A 19,494-nucleotide genomic window follows, 5' to 3' on the forward strand; every position below is an offset into this window, starting at 1 on the left:
CTACACGGCAATTTACCACAGAGCGCAGGACTCCGTCATTCAGCTTTATTTTAAGTGCTGGTTTTTAGTTCCCCAAGAACTGCAGGAGTGATAGTCGACCACCTGACTGGGGCCCCTTGGGGACTGGGCACTGGGGGGCAGGAGGCCTCCGAAAAGAGCCGAAGGTAGAGGAATCATGCTTATCTTTAATACCACTGGAGAAGGCCCGGGCTGAAGGCAGGAAGAGGCTCCAGAGCCACCTGCAGGGAGAAGACGGAGAGGCTTGGGCATAAGCTCCCAGTGGTCCCTTAACACGGTCCTCACCCCAGGGCCACTACAACTTACCGGAGCAAGCAGGGTCCGTTGGGCTGGGGTTCCTCGAGCTCTTCCTTCCACTGTACCCAAGGGGGGGCCTAACTGCATTAACAGGCAGGCACCCAAAATCTGCTTAATGGTTGCTTACAACATACAATGCCTGTAATCCAGCACTGCTCCTCAGATTATGGCCCTGCCTCTAAAGAGAGGGCCCCATCTTGGGAGCTTCTTGGCCCTGAGAGTGAGCAGAAGCTCAGGGAGGATACACACGACAAGGCTCATAGTCTGGCTTCCTCCCACTACTGGAGATAATTTGTTTGAGGGAGGATGGGAGGAAAGGAGGGACCAGCCCTCTGCCCTGCCTCATCTGCTCCTGGCTATGCTCCTATAAGAAAAGTGATAAGTAGCCTGAAACCCAAGGTACCAGGGCCTACCCTGTGTCCACGATCCTTGGCGAGCCCTCCCACTCGCCGCCTTAACCAGAGTGGGTGGGCAGAGAACAGAAGGAAGCCTGAATTCCTGAAAGAGGCTTTTAAAAGCATGAGCTTTTTGCAAGGGCCCTTGCCAGGGACTCCAGGGCACAGCTCCTGTTCTGAAACCAGCCTCCAAGGCCTAAGCCTGTGAAGGTCCAAGGGCTTTACTGCCTTAGGACCTGAGCAGCAGTATGTTCCTATGGCTGAGCCCCACCAGCTAGCTCATCTAGAACTAGACTCATTTTGGCATCTTTGAGATAGGGGGCTGGCCCCAAACCTACTCATCTAGAGTGGACAACCATAAAGGGTTCAAAGCCCAGAGACTGTAAGAACTGGGGTGGAGCCCAGACAGGGGAGGGGCATGCGCCCTGCTCTGGGATGACAGCTGCAGAGGACCCTTTCAGGGGAAAGATTGGGGGGGGGGGGGGGCAGAAGGAAGTTGGGGTACATATGCAGGCAAGGAAGTTGGGGTGGGATAGTGGTAGCCGAATACAGAAGCACCAGGGAGCCTCTTCTGGCTCAGCACCAGGCTCCCCCAGGGACCTCCCCAATACTGAACATTAAAGCTGCACCCTGAGGGCTCTGGCCCCAGACTAGGCAAAGGCTCTGCCCCCAGCTAAAGAGAGTATGGGGCTGGGGGGCACGGCTGGCAAGATGGGCACTGTGGTTCTACAGTAACATAACCTTATACTACCTATGCTGAAAACAGAAAAACAGTATAAAATCCCAATAGAGTAAAACCATCCTGATATCACCCCCTTCCCTGCCTCTCGGAGCGATGGGAGTGGAAAGGAAGGACCCCTGAAAGAAATCCCAGCATAAAACTTGCATCAGCTCAGGAGAAAGGGTCAAAAGCCCCCAAATCAACTTGTGGTGGGGCTCTGGGAAGGAAGCCTCCTCAAAGCCCTCAAAATGAATGCAGAGTGCAAGTCTGCCCTCTAGCGGGCAACTGCAGCACAGCCAGTTCGACATGATCAGAAGGTGGGGCTGCCCGGCTAGGGAAGCAGGGGAGATGAAGCCGCAAGCTCCGGCAAGGATGGGCCCCCAAACAGGACCCACCCCATCCCACAAGGTGCTTGCCCAGGCCCCAGTGACTGTAAACCTGAAACACGGGTCTGTGAGCTGCCTAAGTCTGTAAACAAAGCCCCACCCAGCCGCGAAGGGGGCCAAGTGTAGAGATGCCTAGAGCCACTCAGCCTGCCACCCACCCCGCACACCCAGTGGGAAAGCCTTCCCCGGCTAAGGGCAGGTGACAGGTCATTTTTAAATATGATCTGTTCTCTCACAGAAGTAACAAATCCAAAAGCGAAAAAATTTAACAAGGTCCATGAAGCTTCACATCCTTAAGGCGTTCGTTGTCAAGTTCAGTGTGTCCGGAGCAGCAGGGGACTGCAGCGCCCAGAGCTCCTCTAGGCAGAGTGCAGTGGAATGACAAACTTGCAGCCAAAGGGTGAGTGGTAGCTGATGCCCACCTCCTGGAACACCTGCTGGGGGAGGCCGATGTCGCACAAGTAGACGCGGCCCGCACGCTCCCCCAGTGGTAGAGGCAGGCCCAGAGCCAGTGACCACTTGGCATCGATGCCCTGTTCGCCTTCATGCACAGGAGGGTCTATGCTGAGCACCGGTGCCCGGTTCCGATTGGCCCAGGCGACAGCTGCCTTGTACCAGGGCTGGTCCCGCAGGAAGGCATTCTCGGGGCAGTCCAGGCAGTTGATCACTAGGTCCACGGGGCTAGTGGGCAGATCTGCAGGTGGAAAGAGCACCATCTGGGAATCGCTTTAAGTAGAGAGCAGCCCAGGCAGGGACTAGAGCCCACGTGGCCCCAAGGGTACCCTGTTCTGACACCACTCCGAGCCTCGCCACAGGCTGGCTTTCTCAAGACTGGGTCAGGCTCCGGAAATTCCAAGGCCTAGTTGGGCTGGGCACCAGAGACCAAGGGCACGTCAGCCCGATGGACCACTGACCTCTCACAGACCCCCAGGCCGAAGCACTGTCCTGATGGCTGTGCAGGCCACCTCTGGGCACAGGAATGCACATCCGACTAAGCTCTGAGAAGGGGGAGCCCTGCCCAGAGCCCAGCAGAAATGGGCTGACTGGCCCCAGAACTGCAAGCAGGCCAGAAGAGAACACACACTTATTCTGCCTTGGGCCAGCCTACTCACACCTCAGGAACCAGCTGGGCCTTGCTCATCCCGCCCTCCCATCTCATGGAAACGGGCCATCCTTCCAGCCCAATCTTAAGAATGGAGAGGGAAACCTATCACTTCTCCAGGCATTTAAAAAAGCTTCCCTGCTCAAACCAAGCCTCTGGGACAGCATGAAAACAGAGGTCTCAACAAGTATGTTAAGTCTTGACCAACCTAAGAGGATAAACTGAGAATAGAAGAAATCAGACCAAACTCAGACTTAGCTTCTAGAGTTGAAAAAGGAAGGTTTTTTGGGGAGCCAGAGGAAGAACTACCTGGAAAAGATCTCAAGAGGGGGAACCCACAGCAGGCCCCCTTCCTGGCTCTTGGCCTAAAGAAATGATATTTCTCAATTATGGACTCATGGCTTCCTTACTTAGAATAAGCCACCATGATGAGGGGTCGGGGGATGTCCCTGTGGGCCATTAGGCTCTCAACAGTAAGAGTGCTGTCTTACGTTCTATGTGCACACAGGAGCCTGGCCTGATAGGAGACTGAGGTTCTGGCCCAGGGTCTGGCCCCAACTTGCCATCTGACCCCTGGCAAAGCCCTTTCTTCCTATTTCTTCTCTCCACTCCTCCCCAGCTCACACTGAAACCCTCTCCAATCACTTTGCCCCCCTCCCCCCCACTTGAAACTGCTCTGGTCAAGATCATCAGGAGCTTCCGCACTGCTAGATCCAGTGGTCGATTCCCAGTCTTCGTTTGAGCCTAACCTAGAGCTGCTTGCTGGCAGAGCTGACGGCACCACACCCCTGCTTTTCACTTGCCTTCTAAGTGCCTAACTCTCCTGGTTTCCCTTCTCCTTCACTGACCACTCTCCTAAGCTGGTCTCTCAACTCCCTGATTTTTTTTTTGAATATTTATTTTTGAGAGAGAGAGAGAGAGAGAGAGAGAGAGAGAGAGAGAAAGCAGGGGGAGGGACACAGACAGGGGAACAGATGATCTGAAGCAGGTTCCGTGCTGACAGCAGTGAGCCTGACGCAGGGCTTGAATTTGCAAACCATGAGATCACAACTTGAGCCAAAGTCAGGACGCTTAACCTGACTGAGCCACCCAGGCGCCCCCTCCCTGACTTCTAAACAAAGAACTCCCTACCTGTTCTCTCTTTCTAGGAGATAGCTTATCCAAGCTCATCAGGGCTCATTCCCACCTATACACTTGGCCCTCCAGGCCGGACCCCTTCACCCACCTGCGGACCCACCTGTATCAGTCAACATTTCCACCTGCATATCCACTGAGCACCTCTACCTGAGCTTCTGCTCTTCCTGCCCAAACCTCTTCCCACAAATCTTCCCATCTCAGGATGGCACCTCCATCCTTCAGGTGACTGAGGCCAAACACCTTGGAGTCATTCTTAACCCTTCCCTGTCACATCACATATATCCAATCTGCAGCCTCTAGCTTAAAAACTGATTTAGAAACCGACCACCCTTCACCTCCTCTACCAGAATCACCAGTCTGTGTTCCAGTGTATCATAGGAGCCTCTTAACACCTCTCTTTGTAAACCTCTAGTCTACTTCCAAACAGCAGCCAGAATGATCATTTGGGACCTGAGATGGATTCTATCTTCCTTCTACTTATTCCTCCAGTGATTCTCCATCTCACCCAGGGTTAACATTCAAACCCTTACAGTGATGCACAGGTCCTTTCTTTACAACCAGACCCTAAAAGGTCTCTGCTACTCTCTACCCAGCTCTCGAACACTCCAATACTCTCTAGCTCCCTTCCCTGTTTTGTCTCCGTAACACTGACCACCATCTGACCTAATGGAAACGTTACTTATTTGTCTCTTTGTCCTAACCAGAACCTAAGTCCATGAAGCATGGATTAAAAAAAAAAAAAAAAAAAAAAAAATCCACCACATCCTCAGTGTCAGGAGTAGTGCCTGTTCTGTAAAATGAACAAATGGGTCCCCAGCTCTCCATATGAGAAGTGGGAGAGGGAGGACAGTGAAGGGATGGGAAGTAGGCAGGTCAATACCCTAACTACTTCCTTTATGCCCAAAAACTTACAGACAGAACAGACTTTACACCTGTGGTGCTTTTCCACATGCCACCACTGGGCGGCAGCACCAGACCACCAAGCTCCAAGAGGGGGCGGGGCAGGGGTGGGTGGGTGCGCGGGGGCTTGCCATATTAGCCCAGCCCTAGCAAATGCTCACCTTTGAGGTTAGATACTTGTTGGCCTTGGGTCTTGCTGAAGAGAGACAGCTCGTTGGTGATGGACTCCAGCATCTTCACAAAGTTGGGCAGGAAGAGGATGACCTGGACATCGTGGTTGGCTAGATGCCTTCCACAACTGATCCCCTGAGCCCCTTTCACATGGGGGCCACACAGCAGGGCCACTGTAGGCCTCTGGTGAACATTTTTGGGATTCAACCTGGAACAGAAGGTAAATAAGCGCTATCAGCTGCAGACCTGCCAATCCCTTGCACCCTAAACCAGACGAGTGCACCCGTTGCTCTCAGAGTTTTTGACAGTCCCAGGCCCCGAGGGGGCCAAAATCCACAGCATCCCAGGTCTACAGGGTGGCACTGGCCCTGTCCCACACATCAGTGTCATTTCATCTGCTGGGTCCTCTCACTAGGCAGTTCACCCAGATCTTGTTCCATATAACACGGTTGCCAGAACACTGCTTTCCGATCAAACCACCGAACTGTTCTATGTGTCCTGTGAGGTCCAAATCCTGCTTAGCAAAGACGCTTCTCTACCTCTACAGCTTTCACTCTTCTTCCCCAACATGCTGCTCCACTGAAGCAAGGCTGGCCCCGCTCTGTCCTGTACCTGTAAGGCTCCTTCCTGCTTCTCCTTGTCAAATTCTGACCCACATTTTCCTTGAGATCCAGCTCAAGGCTCACGTCTTCCAGGATTACTCTGGCTCAACTCCTAAGAAGCTCAGAGCAAGTACTGAAAATGGCAGTTCTAAATCGTCCTCAATCAGTTGCCAAACGAAGTTCTCTTTACCAAGCTGCCAGTAAGCTAATAAGGGCAACACTGTAGGTACGGATGGTACCTCTTCCCTGGAATGCTGTGTGGATCAATGGAGGTATAGACAGCATTTAAACAGGGCCTGACACATTATAGCACTGATCACAGAGGAGGCAGCAGGCTCGGGGCTTCCTGGTCTCCTAGGCTGGCAGCTCCCTTGGATACCCACTTCCTGATGAAGTCATTTCCAGCTCCTGCCATTCAAAGCTGAGCCACAAGTAAGGAGGTTTGGAGGATTAACTCTGGAGCTGTTCCCAACCCACAGACAGTACGCTCTGCCTCCAGGGCAGAAGGCAACTAGAGACGGACAGCAAAAAACAGGCTCAGGTCCCTGCTTAGCAGTGACCGTCACCTACTCTCCCAAAGGGAGGAAGATGACAGATGCTGTTCAAGTCAAAAAGGAAACCTCTGTCCTCCAAATAAATTCTAGGGAATTTAGCAATGCACTCTACCTATACACCAAACCATTTCATTTCCCCCACTACGTTTGCATCTTAAGGAAATACGACAAGTACTTCTCCCTTCAGACAGATACTGCTGCGCTGTGGCGTCTGACTCACCCGAGTCTGTTCCTGAAACGGACTCTTCCTCTCACAGAGGCACCCTGTCAGGACTCAAAGCAGACCATGGCACCGCCTACCCCACGGCAGGGGGCAGAGTCCAGGCCTATCTGGGAGGGAGACCGGCTCCACCAAGTACCAGCAGTGTCAACGTGGCAAGTCTTACAGCTCTGTGAGCCTCAGCCTGCTCAGCCTCAAACACCAGGCTAGATTTACCTTCGAAGTGAAGTTATGAAGATCAAATTCAACACTGTTGTGCAAGCACAGTGATAAACCATATGGGACCCCACACACATGACAAAGATTACTGGCTGTGGTGATCTTTCTCAAAGGAAAACCAGCAACTGCTGCAAAGGAGCTGGAGGTGGCCTCCTGAGAGTTCCAACGCAGGGAGAAGACAGGCACAAGGACAACCGGCCCCAAGAAGCCAGCTGGAGAGGAATGTGACCTGGTGAGGACATTCGCACCCTGCCCCCACACTGCTGTTTCTTTGGCAGCTCCCGACTGCTCAGCTGGTCCAAAGCCCTACTTTCCAGCCACACAAGAGTGACTTTCCAGATCCCGGCCACTCCCATGCCCTCAATTCCCTCTGCCCTCGGCGCCTTCCCTCCTGACACCTGCTCCTGCCCTCCCTTCCTGCTTGCCCCGGTGAATTCCCCCTTCTCCACAGGACGCAGCTTAGATGCTGCTGCTCCAGGTAGGACAACTGACTTGCCCAGCCTGGAGTAGGACTGTGGCTTCCTGTACGTTCTTGTTTCCTCTACCACAGCATCGTACTTTCTGGAGACCTCACCAACCTTCCGGAGGGCAGGAGCAGTATTTCATTCTTCTTTGTGTCCCTAGTCCTAGCACAAGGATTGACTCATGATCTCAGTAAATGACCACAAATAAAATTAAGCACTGCTCTTGATATCTGGGCCCAAGGGCAGGTAGGAAGGCACCGAACTCCAGCTCTCACAGAACCCAGTTGTCAGGGTGGCTCCAGAAGTTCTCAGATATGGAACTTGGGGTTGATTTGTATCCCAGCCTGTCTGAAGTGAATGACAAGTGCCAAAGGCTGCGTCTCTGAAGGCTCACAGAAGGCAGGCCTCTGGTGGCCAGCAGGAGTGTCATGAACCAGCTATTATCAGGGAGAGAAAGGGTCAAAGGGTTAAGAGGGGCAAAAAAACCCCTCGCAGCACCCAGGAAAGTGACTTCACAGAGGGACTCACACTGACAAACTCCTCCGCGAGCAGCACCTGCCCACCATTCTGTCTCCTGCCGGTCTGGAGGCATTTATTTACCTGTTGGGTCCTCCGAGTAGGGTCAATGCCATCTGACTGGCACACACCCCTGTCATCTCCAGTCTCCGCTCCAGAGTCAGCCCGTGCTTCTCGGCCACAGACAACAGCTTTTTATGCAGCTCATAGGAAACACTTGGGACAACCAGGCCCGAGTCTGCAGTTCAAAAGGAGATGAGGAGAGAAAGGGTAAGTGATAACAGGAAACCAGATCCACAAGTGGGTGTACTCAATCCAGGATTCTGTGAAAGCCAAGACTCTAAGACCAACCCTCCCCTGGCCCATCTGCCTGATCGGGACCGGGGTGTGCTATGCAGCCCTCCAGGGCTCAAGTAGTGGACAGGAAGGGAGTAACAACTTGTTCATGTTACCAAAGAGCAGAGGCGAGCTTCAGCACTCTTAGCAATTTAGCTTTAGCCATAAAAGCCAAGTCTACCAAGATCAATTTTGTTACTACCCAGAAAAGGTGGCACAGCATGTAACAGCAACCTATCGGCCACGTCAGAAGGGAACACGCTTTTCCCAAAGTGGGGGGAACGCCATCCCTGGCAGTGGGGCTAGTCCTCACAAGCAGGACTTCTTCCCCAGAAGTGGAACAGACGCTAAGCCTCCTGACACTCTGCTCCCTGCTGCTCACTGTCTAGGCTGGATGACTTGCTCCCATCTGCTCCCTCCTCCTCCTCCTCTCTTCTACTCTGTCCTTCCTCTTTGCTTAAGAAATTCAACGAGCAACTTGTTTCCTCAAATAATTTGTCGTTTTCTCCCCATCTGGGGTTGAGTGTAACCTAACACTTCTACCTCAGGGAAAGAGTACATAGAAAAAAGCAAGCTACTGAGAAGAATCTTCAACATTTTATTTGCCATAAAGAAAGAAACTCAATAAATGTTAGGGAGAATCACAGTCACTGAAAGCACACCATGGAAAGTATTTGGTTTCGTGAGGCCGAGGTCTGCAGTAGCTGGTACACTTGAAAGAGTCTTACCTGCATCAGTTCCAACACACCAGGAGCTGTTTCAGGGCCCAGGAAAACCAGGACAGGAAAGAAATGCCGAAGTAAAAAACTGTGATCTGTAATGGGCAGCGCATCTTGACAACCGATGCCACCTTACAAATACTAGAAGCCACTGGACTGGCCCCAAGGGAGCAGTCTTTTGACTTTTGCCAAAGAGTCCCATTTTGGCCTTACGGACCAACAGACTGATACACACAGACTCCAACTGGCAAGGCATCATGGGATTGCAGGTAACTAGTTTTGTCTGGCTGGATCAGGTGCCTTTTTAGATCCTGTGTCTTCATCTATACTGGACTGTAAACTCCTCAAAGCAGGGAAATAAAACCTTTCACTTCTTTGGCCCCCCCACCTCTTCAACTTGTCTCAGCAACATTCATCAACAGAGGTGGGTTCTCATCAAGTACTCAAACATACACATGATGCAATCCTGGTGCTATTTCTGGTCTGGCCTAACTCTATGGTAGGAGTTGTCAAGAAGTTCATCATTATCCTACTGGTTCCAGAACCCTCTATAGAAAAACTTGTCTTCCTCACTGATCATTTCAGGAATAATTTCTTGAAGTTCTACCAGAGATCCAGTCCTCCCTACACAGATTCTTAAAACCACACAGAACGAGACTGGTATATTTGAACAACAGGAACCCAAGCACAAAGACTGAACCCAAAGCACCAAGGTCTACATCCTCTCAAGGGAAGGTGAAATAATAATAATTTATGTAATGATGATAATACAAGAAGTCTACACATCCACACTGACACTATCCTGCGGGTTAACCGAACCCCTCCACCTGCTTGAGTCCTACTCCCGCCTTGGCACAAACAGTGCCATTAGGCACACAGGCTGTCTCCTCTCCCACTCTCTGAAATGTCAGTTCTAGGGAGGCTGCAGCCTGACCTTGCATGTCAACAGCTGATTAAAACAGTCGTTTTTACGGCCTGCTCCAGACACGCACATATTATCAGAACTAATTAGGAACCATTGATAGTGGTGTGAAAAGGTCCAGTGAACTCTCGGGAGTCATAAGTCACTAACAACCCTAACCTGTCAGACAAGCCATGCACCCGCCTACTACAAAACCCCTCTTTACCTGCAAAGTCACGCAAGAGAGAGCTTTCCCTCGAGCCTGTGCACTTCTTCACCCAGTTATGTGCTTTCTGTTGGATCTGAAACGGATCAAGGCAGTGAGTCTGAGCCTGCCACCCTACAAATCAAGCTTTCTCTCTGGGTCTACGTGGTGTGCTGCGTGCATGTGCACCCCCCTCTCCCATTCTGAGGGCTCTCTGGAGGCAGACTGAGCATTTTCTGCTACCTGTCTCCTCGGCACTTAAGGGTACAGAACTCACAGTACAGGGAGAGGAGAGCTCACCCCAAACCCTGGCTGGTTAAATGCTACAGCAGAGAGCTGCACATCAATGACCAGCCTCTCACTGATCTGGGCCGGGGAAGTGGGGTGAGGGGGTCACCGTTGACGAACCGGCACACTTTGTAGCCTAGGGAAAGACAAGGCCAGGATTCCTTCCTGCTCAGTCTGCCAGTTACAGGGTCTAGGATTCCACCATACCCTACTCAGTTTCTCTGAAAGGAATGTGCAAGCACCACAAAATGTTCCTTTTCCACATTCACACACAAAGTCCAACCAGTCAGACTGGCTTATCAGAAACAGGCAGAGGGAATAAAATAAACTCCAAAGGAAGGGAACCGAGAACATAGCGTGTAAATTGCAAACAATAACACTGCCAAACCTGAACACGAGCCAAGCCTAATTATGTTTGGGTTGGAAGGTGGATCCTTATTGTTCAGGAACCAAAGCAGTAAGATCAGTTGGTAGGGTTTCTCTTAGTATGTATTTTACAGCTGTCGGCGAAACCAGAAAGGGGGACAGGATTATAGCCAGTTCGTGACAAGAAGAGCACATCTTAGGATCTAATTAACCTTAAGGTATCAAGGAAAACGACTCAGGCACACCCCATAAGGCTAGGAGCTCACTCTGCAGCACAAAGCTGCGAGAGCAATACAGCCTCGTTGGCCAGCAGCCCGGTGCCTGCTGTGGCCTCCCCATCTTCAGGCCTTTGTCACTTCCACACGGCTCCTTCCACTACATACTATTTCAGGCCTCTGCCTCCCTTATGGACATATATACACACTCTCACACCCTCAAGCACCATGTCCAAACCTTCTCCAGCGGCCTCTGCATGTACATCCCTCCCTGTCCCTCAAACCTCCCAGCCTTTCGGTTATGTAACAAGGCTCCCACCACAAAGTGTCATCTCAGATCTAAACTCAATCCTCACACAGACATGGCCCTTTGGTTACAAAGGCTGTGTGCATCCCAGGTCTTATCAATGAGGAGCACAGCTCATTAACGGGCATGGTGATTTCTCCGGGGCTATGAATGCTGATTCCATTTTGTGGTGGTCACTCAACTGTGGGGCAATATCACACTGGTTGGGTTTTGTTTTGAAGTTTTTATTTTAATCACCCAGTGCTCCTCACAACAAGTGCACTCCTTAATCCCCATCATTCTACTTGACCCATCCCCATACCACCTCCCCTCTAATAACCATCGGTTTGTTCTCTGTAGTTAAACACACTGGTTCTTCTTTGGAGTAAAAACCACCGGTAAGTTCATACCCTCAGACCCACAGTGTACAAGAAGGCCCCTGTAGATTTACATTAAAGCTACCACAAAATGAAATTTGGTGTCCAGTGTATCCCTGAAAGAAGAATGTGTTACAGGAAGCCTAAACACTCTTAATACTCTTTATTAGGGCCCATGATCTGGGCCCTGTTCACTTTACCCCTTTCACCTTAAATCCCAACTCCCACCATGCTCCAAGGCACCCTGGCTGCCTTTTGGCTCCTAAACACCTCACCTCCCTTCTGGCCTTAGGAAGCCTGTCCCCTCTCTGGGGCCTCTCTTCTCTCTTCCAATGCTCTACCCACACTCAAGGCTGGTTCCTCATTCTTCAGGTCTCAGCTTAAAGAGCCCTCAGTCTCAGCATGCTACTTATTTCCTTCACTGTGCTGAATACAACTTGTAAACAACTGGGGGTTTTTTTGTTTTTTGTTTTTTGTTTTGGACTATCTACTTTGCCAGACTGTAAACTCCATGAAGGCAGGGACCATGTATGTCTCATTTGCTGCTGTAACCTGTTCTTCTTTGTACCTTCAGTGTTAGCACGGGGCCTGGTGGAGGGTCTACATCAATAGGTGTTGAATTAACGAATGAATGGGAAAGGACACCTATAAAACAGCCTCAGCGCCTTCCATTCTGCAGCTGGACAACAGCCCAGCTGTAACCAAAGGTTAAGTGTGGGTAAGAGGTTTTGGATTCTCTCCTCACGTCTTCCTTCCTCCATTTACAACAACTAGACCAACGCCCTGTCCACAATGGACCTCATTCCTTCAGGTTAAAGCTCCACTGGAACAAGCCTTGGACTCAAGGGTGTAAAGGACTTCCTGACAAGATTACTTCTTAATTATGAAGGGGAGAAGGAGCTTTATGAAGAAGATATCCGGTGGACAATACCTTACCAAGTGATTAAGTCAGCCCCAGTGGTGAGACAAACTGACACTGTCTATTCTTATGATGTGATACCCTGAATAGAACAGAGCCCCACCAAAATCCTGGGAAAAATGTGTTAACACGAATCACATCAAGAGGAAACAATCAATCAGTAAATAAAACTAAGGAGTATAGGGGCGCCTGGGTGGCGCAGTCGGTTAAGCGTCCGACTTCAGCCAGGTCACGATCTCACGGTCTGTGAGTTCGAGCCCCGCGTCAGGCTCTGGGCTGATGGCTCAGAGCCTGGAGCCTGTTTCCAATTCTGTGTCTCCCTCTCTCTCTGCCCCTCCCCCGTTCATGCTCTGTCTCTCTCTGTCTCAAAAATAAATAAACGTTGAAAAAAAAATTAAAAAAAAAAAAAAAAAACTAAGGAGTATACTGCAAATCAACTGGCCTAGACTCTTCACAAATGTCTATATCACAACAGACAACAAAAGTTGTGGGAATCGTCCTGGTTAAAAGGAAACAAACGAGAGATGACAACTAACTGTAATGCACCACTGCTGACTATAAACACAGCTACGAAGGACACTACTGGGACAACTGGAAAGTTGTGGATATAGAGTGAACATGAGGACACATTTGGGTTAAAAGTTTCCAGGGGCGCCTGGGTGGCGCAGTCGGTTAAGCATCCGACTTCAGCCAGGTCACGATCTCGCGGTCCGTGAGTTCGAGCCCCGAGTCAGGCTCTGGGCTGATGGCTCGGAGCCTGGACCCTGTTTCCGATTCTGTGTCTCCCTCTCTCTCTGCCCCTCCCCCGTTCATGCTCTGTCTCTCTCTGTCCCAAAAATAAATAAAAACGTTGAAAAAAAAATTTTTTTAAAAAGTTTCCTGAGAGCCATCTCACCGTGTGGTTGTACACACAGCACCGTGCTGAGCGCACAGGGAAGCAAGCAGGGGTAATGGAAGGAAGTAGGAGTGCTCCAACTAAACCTCAAAGGTTCAGGTGTGTACTTGCATTTATATACAAACTAAATGTGGCAAAATGTTAAGTGAATCTAAAGGAAAAGCGCACGGTGTTCGAAAAGCGCATTGGTGTTCGTTATACTATTCTAGCAACTTTTCTGAAAGTTTGAAATTGTTTCCAATGTAAAAAAGTTGGGGGGTAGAAAAGAGAAAGTTAATTAAGTGCCTTCAAATAGGACCAACGAATGTGGGCAGAGTAATAACGCTTCAAGCCAGTGGTGGGGTGGGGAGTGGCACCACAGCGTAAATACAAAGAACATGAAAAAAGACCCTGTTCCCACAGTCTTATGATCTAGCTGAAAACAAAAAATATGTGCAGATACCAGAGAATACACAGACTGAACTGTGGTCTTGAGCACAAGTGTCATGTATCGATTTCAAATCAGGGGCTGCAGGCGGTAGGTATCAATTCTCAATCTGAACGATGCCTTGAAAGACAGGCAGGATTGTAGCCAGAATGACAGGAGAGAGAGTACTCCAGATGCAGTGGGGAGGAGCCATGAACAAAAGTCCAGAGGCTGGAATCTGTGTGACACGTGCAGATGAAAACTTCCCTTCCTGCAGCCCCGGTGCTGACATGAAGGCTGGCTTAGAGTAGCAGGCGGGCCCAGAGTTCAGAAGGCTTTAAAGGCCAAGTTGTTTTATGCAGGGGGAAGTTAACGAAGACAGAAAGACTATGAACTGGTATCAGATGACACAGGGAACCTGTGGGGTAGCACAAGAAACTAAAAAGCCATGACCATTTCAATGGGCGACTCTGTAGGAATAGGAGAGCCTGAAGCCAAAATGCATACTGAGGATAAACAAAAGTTCCTTGCCAGGGCTGCTACAGAAGGAATCACTACATCTGCTATTAGGAAAAAAAAGGATGTGAGGGCACGCGGGCTACGACATCTGTCACCCCACAGATCTCCAGGGTTGATTTGGCTGGTCTGGCTGGCTAGGCAGGTGTCCCCTTTCTTCCTCACCTTTTCATGTGCATCCCTCCCGAAGCTGTGAGCTGGGTGAAGAGGACGATCTTCCCCAATAGAGGAGGGCCGTTCTTGGGTCAAGGGTATACGGGTGGCTCCCCTGCTAGAGCCTCCAAACAAGCTCTCAAGGTCCATTTGTAGGAGAACATAGGGGAGTCAAGCTTTCGAGACCAAATGAGGTGCTGCATGTTACAGTCTGCCTTCAAGAAAGAGAGAGAGAGAGAGAGAGAAAGAAAGAGAGAGAAAGAGGGAGAGAAAGAAAGAGGGAGAGAAAGAAAGAGGGAGAGAAAGAAAGAGGGAGAGAAAGAAAGAGGGAGAGAAAGAAAGAGGGAGAGAAAGAAAGAGGGAGAGAAAGAAAGAAAGAGAGAGGGAGAGGGAGAGGGAGAGAGAGAGAAAGAAAGAGAGAAAGAGAGAAAGAAAGAAAGAGGGAGAGAAAGAAAGAAAGAAAGAAAGAAAGAAAGAAAGAAAGAAAGAGAGAGAGAGAGGGAGAGAGAGAAGAAAAGAAAGAAAAGAGAAAAGGAAGGAAGGAAGGAAGGAAGGAAGGAAGGAAGGAAGGAAGGAAGGAAGGAAGAAAGAAAGAAAGAAAGAAAGAAAGAAAGAAAGAAAGAAAGAAAGAAAGGAAAAAAGGGGAGGGGAGGGGACTGGAGGGAAGGGAAGGAAAGGGAAGGAAGAAAAATGGCCTCTAGGATCCTTTCTAGTCATGAATTTTTACGAGAAGGAAGAGGCAAAGGTGGCTGCCTACTTTATGCCAGGCACCTAAAGAACGGCAATTGCACTGAAAGGAACAGGAATGGGAAAGAGGCAAGGATGCTGGGAAGGGACGACTGACTTAGCTGCGGTATGTCGAATTTAAGGAGGATGGTGGATGGTGCATATGTTGAAATCAAACTCCTTCCTCACTCTGGCTAGACACCTGTGGCTCTGAAATGGGAAGAGGATACATATTGGCAAAGTGGTCACATTCACAAAGACCAAATCATTTTCTAAAAAAAAACAATAAAATGACCAACTGGCAGCTTTTGATATATCAAAGCTCAGTTGTGAGGTCATAATATATACCAAGTTTCTGGACCCTCCAGGCCTTAGTTTAAATTTTAAATTTTAAATTAAGGGGCACCTGGTGAAATTAAATTAAGTGGCTTGGTCAGTTGAGCATCCGACTCTTGATTTCAACTCAGATCATAATCCCCGGGTCATGGGATCAAGCCCCGCATTGGGCTCTGCGCTGAATGTGGAGCCTGCTTAAGACTCCCTCCCTCCCTCCCTCTCTCCACCCCACCCCCACTTGCACTTTCTAAAATAAAAAAATAATAAATTTAAAAAAATTTAACTAAAAATATATAAATTCTTAAATTAAAACTCTTGCAAAAATTGTCATGAGACCTTTTCCCATGCAAAGACTGTAGGAAGCACAAATGTTCATTACTGCGGGAAGGGTCTAGCCAAGACACCGTCTTAACAATACTGCTCTAAAACCTCATGAGATTGCCAATGACTACAATGAAGCCCCTCAGGCCTAAGACAAGTATCTACCTGATTACCCAGGCCCCCAAACTCTGAAGGACAACATACTAAAGAGTTTGACTACTCCCTCAACTCTGTTAGAATCTGAGGTTCCTAAAATCAACCAAGTCACTGTCGAGGAAGTCTGCTAGCAGAGACACAATTTTAAAAAACTAGGTTAACTCTGTTCAGTGCAAAATTATGGTGGCACTTGGCGCAGCACAGGTGTATTAGTGCAGGCGTTTTGATCCAGAACATTTCCTAGAATTTACCCCCTGATGTGTCTCTGTAGCTCTCAGGAGCACAAGCGCTGAAGGAAGTCTCACTACCCTTACGGTAAAATTCTTCAGTGGCCACTTCTAAACTCAGAGATTTATTTCTTTCTGAATTCCTACTGAACACACATAGAAACCCAAAGCAGATTTCCTGTTTACCTGTTCTTCAAGAGAGAAGAACACTGCTGGTCTTGAAAGGATTAGAATACTTCTTAAGGGACTCTCAGTGACAAGAGGCAGAAGCAGGCAGCCAGAGCTCAGAGGCAGAAATGGAACGCCAGTGTGGAAGACAACTGCCAGCCTGAAATGCCGAAGGTCAAGCTTGTCCTGACAGCAAGACACATCCCCACTGAAGCTCAAAGACTCAGTTAGCCAAGGTGGGAAGAATAAAGAGGCAAGCCATAAAGCAGCAGGAACAAACCAACTGTGGCTTCACCAGCAGCTCCCCTTCGAAGTAGGAACCAGAACTGCTTTTACCAAGACAAATGGGCATGGGTAAGTGGTAATGGACGCAAAGGGAGCTCAGACCAGAGAGCCCCACTTAAACTTTGACTTGATCGTTTTGCAAGACAGTAAATAGTAACTCGTTTCCCGTCATCCTCCTCATACATTTGCTGCTCCTCAAATCTCAGTGGGCAGATAGTATGGTGGCAAAGAAACATCCTTCAGACAAAGCAAATGGGACAACTGCAGAGATTTGGGGCCTGCACCAACAGCCCCCCCCCCCCACTGCCTCCCATCTGGGCTTCTAAATACTAGAGGGCTGAAGGAGGCTACACAGTGGAAAACAAATGGCAGAAGTTAAACAAGAATTCTACCCAATAGGAAGGGTTCTTAAATAAATATACCCAAGAAGAATTTATCAGAACTCAGGAAATGAAGAATTCGAGACACTTTAAAGTCATTCCTGGCTGAAAGGTTTACTGGACCACTTAATGCCAACAAAATGGGAATAACAAAACGAGGAGAACAGGGCAATCTCACAGATGTGCTGTGAAAACTGTGACAAGCACGTGAAGTACTCAGAATGGTGCCCGTGACATAGTCATCATAAATACCCAATGAACTTTCAATACTATGACACTGATCACAATGATGTTGCTTCTCCTAAAACAGGTTCCCACCATCCCCTTTCTGCCGCCTCTAAACCTTGTACACAGTTCTATTATTTGTTTACACATTTAGTTACTCCTGAGGCCCCTGAGGTGGCAGACAATGACTAATGACTTACCCAGAGGGTCTAGAACGGTGCCTGGCACATGGTAGAAATTTTATAAACGTAGATGCTTTGAAATAACCTTACTGAGGCAGCCTTTGCAATTCTATTTGAAGTCAAATACTGACTAACGATCACAAGCTGGGCATTGTACTAGCTGCTTTTCCACATGATCTCATTTAATTGACAATTTTATCCCACTTTACAGAGAAGAAAATAGGCTCAGTAGCCCCAATTTGGCTCTATAACTCTGCTCTCTGACTCTACAGATGCCTCCTCACTGAAGCCTGCATTAACTCCCTGACCTCTCTCTCAGTGAGGTAACTCTACTGCTTGTCTTTTCTAAGCTCAGCCACAAAGCACTGCGGGCAGAAAAATCACAAAACCATGCAGACTTGGCCCACTGCAGACTTACGCAGTCTAACTACCACTAGACGCTCACGGCCATTCTTCCTGCCCCACGGGCTTGATGCCTTTCAACACTCCCGCCCACTCAACCCTTTTCTACCTGTTTCCAACCATCACACTCCTCTGTACCATTTCTCTCACAGCTCTTTCCTTCCACTCAGAGCCCCAAACCTCTGGTAATGAGTTATGTCCAGAACTCAAACAGCCTTGCTGCTCTCGTCCCTCTGTCCTCCCACTGTACCCTGAATTCTATCATGAGACCAGTCTTCGTAGACTAAAAGTCTTCCTAAAAGAGATTTGAGACAATGTCATTTTCAGAACCCTTAAGCTGCTCTCTATGGCATAGGACAAGGACAGCATATGCACACAAGGCTCTGTGCTCCGGTCCAAAGTATTTTTAATTCCTGTTAGTCCCCCATGCAAACTCAGTGCCCTGGCCAAACCAGACAATGGCCAATCTCCCATGGCTCTTTCACACTATTCACCAGCACCTACCAGCCCACCCACGCATCTCTTCTTCCTCTCTGCCTAGCGAAGATTGCCCAGTGCTTCAAGGCTTCTGTCCTGCTCCCTTTGTGAAGCCGTCCCTCATCAGCCCAGCCTTCAGGACCTCTCCTGCTTCTCAATATCCAGTGCAATTAATGTCCACACTCACAGGACTCTAGGCATATATGGTATCTTTCCATTTTCTGATACATTTTAATAACGAATGCAAGGTCTTAGAGTCACTTACACAAAATAAGCACAGTATTCTGACCGAATGGTCGTAAATATTTCTTTTAGAGTATTATGAATGTTGAGCAAAGATTCTACTTCGAAGCCTTATCTCTCTCCTAACTAGTGTCCTTTGGGGACCGCTTACCACCGAACACAGAGAGCGCACACGCATCTCACACTATTTATAGCCAAACCTAACACACAAGTATATGACTCCTGGATATCGTATTTAGCAGGGTAAGTCCAAGTGGAGGAATATCTGACAATCTGTGACTGTTGGAAACAGCACTATCAAAGGACTCAAAAAGGCTTTCCAGAGAGAAAAGATTTGGGTTAAACAAAGAGCTAAATTTAGTTGCTTCCTGAACGTGTTTTCCCAATCAACAGACCTTTTAGAACACTGCCCCCATCACACTCTCACACACACACACACACACACACACACACACACTCACACACACACACACACACAGTTGGCAGAGGATTGCCAAGAGGAGTGTAAGCAATGACAGCATAACGGCTTAGAAACAGTTGACACCACTTAGCATGCAGTCAGTGTGCTGGATACCAGCAGCAAGCTGTCAGAATCCCAAAACCCAAGCCATCACCAAATGGGTGGTAAACATGTTGTTGCTCTTTTGCTACCCTGGGGATTAGCAGAAAACAAGGTATTTGGGGTTCTAGGACACGAATGCTCAAAGGCTAGCTGGGGAGCCAGCCAAGTCACTCCCCACAGAGGCTGATCTAAGCTGGCCCATTCCTGAGGGAATACTAAAAAGAAACGACTGCAGTCTATTTTGCTATTACATGCCCTTCTCTTCTTATACTATATTCTTCTTCCTTTTTAACGTATCCACATTTGGAAGATAAAATGAAATATAACAGATAACGTTTATAAGAGCCTTTATCTCTCTGGGCCTCAATGTCCTCATGTGTAAAATGAGAAAATCATACTAAGTGATCAAGTAACTTAACACTAACATTTGATGGTCTTAGGTTATTCCCCCACCTATTCCAGATAGTCTGCCTTATTCTAACTGTAACATTTGCATAGTAAACCCAAGTGGAAAAGTGCC

At 48.8% G+C, this 19,494-nt stretch overlaps 1 protein-coding gene across 4 annotated transcripts in view; it reads right to left on the minus strand.

The window, feature by feature from the left end:
* Positions 1–31: 31 nt before the first annotated feature.
* EDC3 (enhancer of mRNA decapping 3) overlaps positions 32–19,494 on the minus strand; it is a 61,647-nt gene continuing 42,184 nt past the window's right edge. For 3 of the 4 annotated variants that reach the window (XM_086711216.1, XM_086711217.1, XM_086711215.1), the window contains exons 5-7: positions 7,787–7,940; positions 5,118–5,335; positions 32–2,511 (exon numbers count right to left, since the gene is read on the minus strand). In XM_086711216.1, coding sequence (XP_086567342.1) covers positions 2,177–2,511; positions 5,118–5,335; positions 7,787–7,940 — 707 coding nt within the window. In that variant the 3' untranslated portion in view covers positions 32–2,176. The remainder of the gene's footprint in view (positions 2,512–5,117; positions 5,336–7,786; positions 7,941–19,494) is intronic. The other variant, XR_015252804.1, reaches the window with a different exon arrangement.

The sequence above is a fragment of the Puma concolor genome, chromosome B3 (assembly GCF_028749965.1).
Source record: "Puma concolor isolate L17-30 chromosome B3, mPumCon1.1.hap2, whole genome shotgun sequence".
NCBI lineage: Eukaryota > Metazoa > Chordata > Mammalia > Carnivora > Felidae > Puma > Puma concolor.